We start from the raw sequence: 10,787 nt of genomic DNA on the forward strand, positions 1-10,787 counted from the left end.
CTGTCTTTTTTCATGCTGTTGAGCATCCTTATAATCATTACTTTGAACTCTGTGTCTGAAAAATTGCTTGCCTCCATTTTATTTCTGGAGAATTCTCTTGTTCTTTCATTTGGGGCCTGGTTTTGTTTGTTTTTTTTTTGTCTCCTCATTTTGGCTGCCTCTTTGTGTTTATTTCTATGTATTAAGTAGATCTGCTTTTTCCCAGTCTTGGTAGGGTGGCCTTATATAGTAGGTGTCCTGTGGGACCCAGTGGCACAGTCTCCCTGATCAGCTGATGTGGGTGCTCTAGGAATGTCCCATGTGCGCATTATGTGGGCCCTCCTGTTGTAATTGAGTTTTGATTGCTATTGGCTCGTTCATGCATGGGGTCAGCTGTCAGGCTGGCTGACTGTGAGGCTCAACTACCAACACAGCGTGCAGGCTGCTGTGCAGGTGCTGATCACACAAAGCAGAATTCGCGTTGGCAGGGTTTGGTGCTGGCCAAGATCTCCCTGTAGATATGCTGCTCGTGAAGCTTATTGGATCTTGCTCTGTTGTTGTCTGAAGCTGGCCACTGGTTGTATTGGTTCTGGGCCTCTCCAGAGGGACTCCAGTGCAAGCCTATGTCAGATGCTGCCTGTGACTGGCCCTGAGAAATCTGTTTGTAGCTATCTGCAGTCCTCCACTTGTTGCTCCCTCTGCTGGGCCTGGGTGCATGCAGAATTGACCAAGCTGCATACCAAGGCTGGCTTTTACCAGCACTGGGACCCGGGGGCAGGTCAGCAAAAGTCTCAGAGCACCCAGAGATCCACCTCTGCCTGCAGGCTGTCTGTTAGGCTTAGTCACTTAAAGAGCCTCCGGCTGTACTCTACAGCAGGGTGTAAGCTCCACAGGGTGGGGCAAGGCATTCCAGTGGGTCAGGCTGTTGCTTTCCCCCAGGTTGATAACGCGCATGGAGGGGAATACTGTGCCTGAGAAAGATGGCTTCTGCAGAATGGGGGGATGAATCAGCACAGGGATCCTGGCATCTAACTCTTCAGCTCTCTCCCCAGTACCACCAACTCCAGACTCTCCTCACAGGGCTCTAGTCTGCTCTCCCCTCCCTCTGCCAGAGCCCAGGGTGAGTGGCTACACATGAAATATTGTGGTTGGCCCTTTAAAAGGGTGCCTGTGTCTCTAAGCCATCTCTCCTAGATGGACAGAAACTTTGCTGCTTTTCACAGCCTGATGCTTTGTGGGCATATTTCCCAGTTCTGGTTCTCTAGTGTGGGGAGCCCAGCTTGGGATTTAGACCACACACTTCTTGGGGGAACCCCCAACAGCTGAGATATCTCTCTAGAACTTCAGCTGCTGCCTGTGGGAGCCTGGCTAGTCCTCTTGAACCTCTGCACTTCCTACCAGTCTCGATGTGGCTTCTTCTGTAAATCCATGGTTATAAATGTTCTCTCCAGCTAGTCTTAAGCTGGTTATTCAGGATTTTTTTTATAATTTAGTTTTAATTCCAGTTTGGTCCTAGGAGGAGGTTACTGTAGCTTCTACCTACTCCACTGCCATCTTGGATCCCCTAATTTGAATATTTTTAAAGTAAATCATCTTGAAGTCCAGAAAGACAGTGATTATTAAGAAAAGATTTGTAAAGACAAAAATACAAAGTTTATCCTAATAATGTAATTTTTCTTTGGGAAATGATTTAGAATTTTAAATTATAGTTATCTACCTATTTATATTAAAACTTGAATAACTATTTAGTACACCTGTGATGTTTCATTTTTACTTATACCAGTATTAATACCTTTACATGCATAAGTGCAGGGACAAAATTAACAACAAATATTTTGTATATACAACTACTAATTTTTGTCATAGTGTACTTGAGCAGTACTTTCTAAATTGTATTTTTTTCTGAATCTCTCCAGACTTCTGTATCTTATCTTTTTAAATATGAGTGTTGGAATTAAAGATAATTTTGTGTAAAAATTAGATTTTAAAGAGAGTCTATGATGTTGATTTTTTTCTTCCCCAATATACTTTGTAGCAGAGAGAAGTACTTTAGTTAGGGCTAGTTGCCTGGTGAGATAGGTACATTTTGAAAGCTACCCAACTCTTCTTAAAGAGAAGTTATATGCTATGAGAAGGAGGTTCATTTTAAATTATTAGTAAAGCTGAGTTTTTCTAGGAGGACATATATCGCTTCCGTTGCTCATAGGTATCTTAAGTGTGCTTCTCACCTAACAATTCTAGGAATGTAAGTATTACCTTGGTTTATTAGTTTCATCAATTAAGACTTTGTGTACTGGAGTAAACAGAAATAACTCAGCTGCAAGGGCAAGTGTTTTTCAAGAAAAGGTTTGATTGTTATTCTAAATTTGGAGATACATTGATGATGGCTTATACATTACGAAGGAGCGGAAATACGTCTTCAGTAATTGTTTTAAGGCAGTAGGTTGTTTCTTCTTAATTTAGTTAATCCTGTTCTGGGCTTGCTTGGTATTTTTTTTGCTTGTTTTGTTTTTCTTTTAAAGTAAGAACTGATTCTAAGAAAGTAAGACTTTCTGGGGACAACATTTTTTGCAAAGGATTTCTTTCTAATTTTGCTAACTTTCTTTTCCAAGGTATCTGATGGCCAGGAGTCTACACCACCGACACCTGCACCCACTTCAGGAATTGTGGGGGCATTAATGGAAGTGATGCAGAAAAGGAGCAAAGCCATTCATTCTTCAGGTATATTTGCATGTGTACATGTATATTTAATAAATTTGCATTTTTGAGTCCTATTATTTGTTTGTTTTATGACTCAGTCTTTGCTAGCTTTTCCTCTTCTATTGAATAACTTATTGTTGTGGATTCCAGGGCATATTTTGAAAAGTTGTCAAACACTATGACTAGTCTATCTAAAGCTTAATGGATGTTAGGGCACCACAGCCATAACTATAATTTGGAAGAACAACTTTGGAAAAGTGGAAGTTTTGTTTCCTATACCGGGCAATACTGACAGAATGCCTGGCAAACATCCTCTAAGCAGTCTTGAGATTCTTAGGTCTCATGAACATACCTATGACATAAACAGTTTAGGAGATTTTCCTGATTTGTGTTTGGGCTAAGAAATTAGATAATTTATACTATTTCTGGAGTTTACTAAAAGAATCCTGGGTTTTTTTCCTCTTTTTTTTGGTCATTTCCTAAAAAGGTTTATGTGAATAAACTATTACCTATCCTGAGGTTATTAAGCATGTGCACACCACATGTAAATAAATACTGCTTTTTAAAAAGAGCAAGAACATGGGTTTTGCTGATATCAGAGTTGAGGTTTAACTTCTCCAGCATGGTGTACTAGAATCAGATCTTTGTTCTTATTAAATCTATCATTTACTTTCAGTGGACCCCAATTTTGTTGTTACATGGAGAGAATTCTAAATCCTATGATTGATGTGAAGATTAAATAAAATAATAAGATCCTTGAGCAACATTTGTCTTTCTTAATTTGTCATATGTATTCCCATATGTTATAAAGATAGTTTAATTCAGTCCACAAATATTTATTGTGAATAATTATAAAATAATAAACCAGCAAAAATCCATGTCTTCATGAAGCATGCATTCTAGTGAGAGAAAGACTATAAATAAAATAAGTAAAAATATATAGCAAGGTAAATGATAGTATATATATGCTAAGGAGAAAAGGGAGATACAGGGAGTTATAGGCTTTGGGAGGAAGTTCATTTTGACATAGGGTGATGAGTCATAGCTGAGGTGACAATTGAGGAAATACCAGAAGTTCAGGGAGTGAACCACTGGCAACGTGTGCTCAGGTGTCAGGTGACAATAACAGCAAGTACAAAGTCCCTGAGGTTGAGAAACAACAAAGAAGTCAGTATGACTAGAGCAAGTGAGGGAGGGAAAGAGTATACTAAGGAATGGAAAACGAGAGGTAGTAGAGGGCCAATAGTAAGGCTTTGTAGGCCAGGAATGTGATGGGAAACAACTGGAAGGTTCTTAACAGGAGGGCAATGATCCAAGCAAGAGATGATGGAGGTTTGAATCCAGTTGCACCAGTGAGAAGTGATTGGACCCTGATTTTATTTTGAATGTGGAGATTACTGGGTTTGCTGATGGATTGGAAGTGAGGTTTGAAAATAATCCCAAGGTTTTTGACCTGAGCAACTGGAAGGATGAAATTTTCATTAACATATTGGGCAAAGATTTAGGAGAAGCAGCAGGTTTGAGAAAAAAGATTAGGAGTTTGATTTTATACATATTAAATTTGAGATCCTTATTAAAAATGCAAAAGTTGATATCAGTTGGCATTTGGTTATCTGTCTGGGATTCAGGGGAGAGGTCTGGACTGTTAATACAAATTTTCATGTCATTAGGATATATAAGGTATTTAAAGTTATGGTTATGGAATTGAATGAGATCAGCAAAGAAGTGGATGTTAGTAGAGATAGTCTGTAAGGTCTGTGGCTGTAGAATGTTGTACATTAGAAGCCATATGAAGAAATTTTTGGCCCTGCCTGGTGTGGCTTAGTTGGTTGGAGCATTGTCCTGTGCAGGTTCGATTCCTGGTTGGATGGGTACAGGAGGCAGCTGGTCGATGTTTCTACCTCACATCAATGTTTTTCTCTCTCTCTCCCTCTCCCTTTTTCTCTATAAAAAACTGAAAGAAAGACAAATTTTTGAAGGAGGGAAGGGTAATCATCTGTGTCAAATGTGTCTGATAGGTCAAGAAAACAAGAACAGGGAATTAAGCTCCAGCTTAGCAGCAGTAGGTCATTGGTGACCTGGAAGGAGCAGGGTCAGTGGATTCAAGAAAGAACAGGAAGGTAGAAAGGGAGACTGGGTTGCGAAACTGTCTGTTTCTTTTATGGCTTCGTGTCCATGAGGTTCCCGCCTGTCGCTGGAATTGGTAGCTTAACAGTATGTCGGTTGTATTTTTACAGCCTTTCTTTTAAAGATAATAAAGATGCCTTTTTTTCCCCTAGACTTGTTTACTTCTCTGAGTGTTTATTTAGAAAACCTTCATCTACTAGGTTACATTCTTCTAATCAGCAGGTGACCAAATTTTTCTCTTGAAAAACTTGACGTTCTGACCTATTTGGTCCTAAAATGTTAGCTGAACTGTTCTTTCAAAACAGCAATTGATAGCGACATTACTGTAAAAAGTATAATTACTTAAATTGCTATTTGTTGATAGAATATTATCTCACTCTATCTTTACCTCTTGGTTGGGTGTTAGGTAATAACCAGCAGTAGTTTGAACATCTGTAGTAAGTCTCAGTTCATCCACTTATGTATTCATACCACTCAAGACACTTAAGCGTTCTGCTAAAAATTATTTTAAGTTTTTGTAAAGATATAAATAACCATTATATAATAGCTGTGCTGATCAAATGAATATATAACATGGTTCTTATTTTTGGAACCATCTCTTTTATTTCACTGTGGTAGTACCTAATGATAGAATTATTAGCTACTTCCTCCCCACCATAGCTGCTGATAAATGCCTGTATTTGTCACAGTGTAAATGCATGCATAGTTGAGTGTACTTGATGCCTTCCTCCAGGTGAATTCTGTAAAGCATGTCTAGTGAAAGCTTCTGGGAGTGTCAGCAGTGGTCATGGGGATCTCTAGCCGGAGATAACCTCTGGCCAGAGAAAGTACTCTGCGCCCCCAGTTCTTATCTTGCTTATAGGAAGGAATTCAAACAAAGACAACAAATGGCAGCAAAAGCAGGCAAGGAAAATAATGCACTTGGATAGAACCTGAGGGGACAGCTTAGCTGGGCGAAGCCAAACTGAGTGCCCCACTTGGGTGGGGTTTGGGATATTTATATCCCTAGGCTGGAATGCCCCTAGGCAAGGAGCAAGTTACCCCCTCGCACATGTCACACACAAAAAAACTATCTTTAAGTTATAAGGCTTCTTCTAATAATGCTGTGCCACCAGTTAGACCACATCCTGTGGGGACTCTGAATCATTCCTGCTCACATAGGGACCTGCCACCTCCATTGTCAGTTTTCAGTTTGTCACATCTCACACATATTCCCTCCAAGCCTGAGCTACCTCTTCCAACTCATATCTACGTAGCTGCCTACTCTTAACAGGAACAAATTTTTTCTCTTATTAGTAATGTAAACAGAGAGGTTAACTAACTTGAAGTTGATTGAACTCCTTTCCAAATAAATTTTTTAACAATTTGGAGCTGACCATAAGTCTTAATTACTTAAAATTATTATTATTGTTATTATTACTATTATTATTGTAAAAGTAAAACTTAGGGGCTCAGAAAAGAAATCTTTGCTCTTGTTTGGCTTCTGTTAATTTTCAAGTTCTAATACTAGAACTCAAGTACTTCTTTGTAGAAGCCTTCAAACAATCTATTTTATAGGCAGCAAAGGTTATTCTGTCTTCTGTAGCCCTAGCTCACATATGTCACATATTCAGCTCCTATTGGTGCTTTAATAGAGTATTATCAAGTGCAGTTGCTTAGCCACTGTCTCACAAATTTGGCCTTCACGGGTTTTATGAGTTGCATAGTTTTTAAAAGGTCAGTAATTATGGAAAGTTGGTATATAATATAGAAGATTGCTTATAGAATTTGGTGCCATCTTACTTATTCATGCACTCAAGTATTTAGTGAGCAGCTTCTGATGTTTTACTGAAGTATTTACTGAAACACTGTTCTGATGCTAAGAATTCAGAGATAAATACGATAGGCAAGTCCCTGCTGTTTTGGAGCTTATATTCTAGTGTGAAGACAAATATGTAAACAAAATATAAGAATTTTAGGTAGTGGTGGATCTTATGAAAAAATAAAATGGGAGGGTTACTGATTGTGGCTGAAGGTTATACTTTCATAGGATGGTCTGGAAATACCTTTCTGAGGAAGTGTTTTTTGAGTGAATCTAAATGATGAGAAGACTCAGCCAGAGAAATAGCTACTGCAAAAGCTCTAAAACAAGAATAAACTTGGCATGTTTAAGGGAAAGAAGATCATGCATCTAGAAACAGTGAATTTTAGGAGATAGCATATGAAAAAAGTTGGGGGGAGTGGGAAGACAATAACTGGGAAAATTATGTAGGGTCTTATAGACTGAGGTAACATCACGTTTTATTCAGATAACAGTAGTCAGACACATATCAATAAAAATGATGTTTTTAAAACTTAGAATTTAAATATCACTCCATTTGCTTTAAGGCAAATGGACTGTACGGTTGCAATATCCAAGCAAGGTATTGTGGTGGTGTGGGAGCAGCAGTGGGAGTGGAGGAAAGGGGCAGACTTGATAGATTGGATGGAGTGGTGGGAAAGCAGGAATCAGTAAAAATTTCTAGGTTTGGGGCCTAAACACCTGAGAGACAGGGTGCAGACTAGGGGCCTAAACACCTGAGAGACAGGGTGCAGACTAGGGTGGCCGGGGAAAAGCAGGCTGGAGAAGGAGGTGAAACTTGAGAACTTCCCACTGTGAGAATCCGGTGAAGACTGCAGGTTGGATTTGCGATATGCGAATCTGAAATCCAGAGAGGTCAACCTTACACATGAAGAGACACACAGGGTGAAATTTGTAATATAAATACTAAGGGGCCAGAACCCCAAGTTTTTTGACTCCTGCTCTCATCTTAACTTGTCACCATACTATTCAGATGCATTTTTATTAGATTCATTTTAAACTGTCTTAGTAACTAGATTCTTCCAGGTAGAAAATGGTTTGTGTTTCAGAAGTTGAATAATTGGAGAAATCACCCAAAAATTATGTAATACTTTATTTATACAGAGGCTTTAATTCTTTGTCTGGTGATTTTCTTCTAGATGAAGATGAGGATGAGGATGACGAAGAAGATTTTGAAGACGATGATGAGTGGGAAGATTGATCTATATATTATATATATATTTTTAAGGTGAAATACTAAACACTACTTTCTGTCTATGGATTCTGTAAAATTATCATGTAAATGTTCTACCAATTTGCTGTATATTTTTGTTGCATTTTTTGCTTTTTTTTATTAATCTGTGCAATACCTCATTTAATCTGTAAAGGTTTGTCAAAATCCTCTGCAAAGCTACTCCCAGTTATTGTGTACCAGTTTACACAGGATGCTCACTCAATTTGTGAATATTTTTCATTCCATCAACAAGGGAGTTTAAATATTATATGTGAGACTGACAAAAACCTTAATGTAATTTAGTTATAATGCCAGAAGGAAAACACTATTTTCATACCCTACTTTTTCTGTACCTAAATTTTCTTATTAAAATCTAGTATAGCACTACGTTCTTTTTAAGTGATGCAAACCTTAGTTTATTTAGCCCCTTTATTTTGAACACAATGCTACATGAATGTTGAAGCTGATACATTGCACAGTTCTCTAGACATCACTACACTGATGCAGTTTCTCAGATTTTAGCAATATGCTCTTCATAAAATCACTACAAAGATGCTAGTTGGAGAAATCAGTAACACACCTCTTATAGCAATATTGCCTGTGACTGTATAGCAGTGGCATTTGGAGGCTGGTATCATAAGGAGCCCTTACATACCTGTTCTTGACTGAAGTTATTTTTATGCTATAGCAAATGTGGCAGGCTCTTCTGGCAAAAATTTAAAAAATATTTTTGGTATTCTCAAACAAATGTTACTTAAATTATTGGAGTTTGGGGATCTTGGGGATAATTTTCATATGAACTGGAGGCAACTGTATTATGATTACTTCAATATTTGGTTAAGAATACTACAAAAATTAGAACATTATAAAAGTGATCTGAGATTAACAATTTTTATTTTGCAGTTTATATAGATTGAGGTATTCAAAAATAGCAACCATAAGAATCTAATGTTGAATCTATTATGCTATATTTTTTTTAATTTTTATAATTTCTCCAAGCTTTTGTCAAATTCAGGTGAAGGGTTACATTTTTCTTATAAGATTGGTTTTCCCAATGGCAAATTTCTTGGAAAACATAATAGATTTTTAAAAAAATAAAATAAAACTTTACAACCTGCACATTTGTTATGAATAGTAAATGATATGTTAAAACTAGGGTTTCCTTGCCTCTGTACAGTACACTAATCTGCCTAAAGGTGGTTTTCATATTTATAACACTAATTATCATACCTACCTACTTTAAATTTTAGATAGAAAAATTATCTGATTTAAATAAAGACATATTTTTTCTCACATTGAGTCATATGCAGAATGTAGTTCCAAATGTATTTCATTACTGTAGTGACAGTATCCAATTAAAAATTAAGCTCTCTAGAATTGTACCGACCAAAATCTAGTATTGGCATGATCTTGACAGGCTGGACCTGCAAGATGTGGCTTGAATTTTAACCAGTTATCACATAACTCTAGTGATCATGCATCTAGTTATCATAAATAATTTAAAAGGTTTTGTTGCTGAAAGCAGTTAAGTGGTGCAGTAAAATAGTTAAGTTATTCAAAGAATGTTACCTTGCAAGAGTAATTTAAGCATACGGGAAAGATTCTAGACTTTCGGTTCTTGCAGAAACAGTGCCCTCTGCTGCTGGAAACCTTTTTCTGCTTACTATAATTTTTACTGTGGCTTGAACTCAGTTGAGTCTGGTGTGGATGAGGCTGGACAACTACTAACCAATAAAATTAGGAATTTGTGCAAATAGTAAATAGAACATGATACTTATTTTAAGTAATATTAAATATTTTCCATTTTTTTCTTTTCAACATTATAAAAAATTTTACATATCCTAAAAATGTCTTTAAGGTAATGCCAATTTAAGATCTCTCCAACTTTGGCCAGGGAATTCAGTTTTCCAGCTAACTTTGGTATAACTATCAGGAGCTGCTCTGAGCAGAGGCTATCAAGTCTTTGAGTTGGAAACATGATTTTAAACATGTAAGATGGGTAAAAATTTGCCAAAGGTATTTGAGTTTATTCTTCCTTCTTAAAGAAAAGGAAGACTTTTTGTTGTTGTTGCGCAGAGTCTTAAGTTACTATTGGTTGAAACACAGCAGCTGTGGAGTTCAGTCCGGGCATGAAGACTGAATCTGCTTTAGATGTGAAGGCTGCATGTTTCAGTCTCCACCGCCTTGCACTGTGGGCAGCACTGTACCTGTGCACTGTCTGGAAGCCTCCTGTATATACTCCAGCTAAACGAGTGTCTGACAGCCCTCGCATTTAACAAACTAGCATGAGGCTTTTTAAATCTAAATGCTATGTGATAGACAATTTCAGCTAGCCACATATTGTATGTATGAGATTCATAAAGACTTTCAATCATTCATTTCCATTTATCAACTGAAATTTTGTTTAGTATGTGAATTATTTTTGAAATGTATAGTGAATAGGATGTTGCACTGGTGGCAATTCATCATGGAACGTAATAAAATTAATTTGACCCATATACATAAAATAGTGTTTTCATTTATTGTTAAGAGATTAAAATGGGGAAAAAATTGTAACCGTATAGTATAGGAAAGGGTACACAGCAGTGAACAATAATGGCTGAAGTTTTTAGCAGACTGCATGCCCGAGAGTTAGTGTGCCATTAAGTAAACGTGGAGAGCAAAAGAATGTTACACCCTGTCCTGCTGGGAGAAGTGACAGCTGCTCAGCAGCTCCCCGGGCAGCCGCTGTTGTATACAGAGCATTCCCGCGGCAAGGTCAAACTGAAAGAAACTTTCATGTAGCCAAAATGTTCAAGTTTCTAAATCAGAATATTGGAGTTTACTGGTAGTTTCAGTAAAAGCCAAATATAGAAGTTCATGTGGAATTTAATAGCTCTTAATAAATGGCATTAGAGATGGTGCTTGCTTTAAACTGGAAGCTCAGTT

At 37.5% G+C, this 10,787-nt stretch overlaps 1 protein-coding gene across 1 annotated transcript in view; it reads left to right on the forward strand.

The window, feature by feature from the left end:
* Positions 1-10,354, forward strand: part of WASL (WASP like actin nucleation promoting factor) — a 78,587-nt gene extending 68,233 nt beyond the window's left edge. The window contains exons 10-11 of the mRNA XM_081148011.1: positions 2,592-2,700; positions 7,786-10,354. Coding sequence (XP_081004137.1) covers positions 2,592-2,700; positions 7,786-7,847 — 171 coding nt within the window. The 3' untranslated portion in view covers positions 7,848-10,354. The remainder of the gene's footprint in view (positions 1-2,591; positions 2,701-7,785) is intronic.
* Positions 10,355-10,787: the final 433 nt, after the last annotated feature.

The sequence above is a fragment of the Miniopterus schreibersii genome (genome assembly GCF_964146895.1).
Source record: "Miniopterus schreibersii genome assembly, chromosome: 9".
In the NCBI taxonomy this organism is placed as follows: domain Eukaryota; kingdom Metazoa; phylum Chordata; class Mammalia; order Chiroptera; family Miniopteridae; genus Miniopterus; species Miniopterus schreibersii.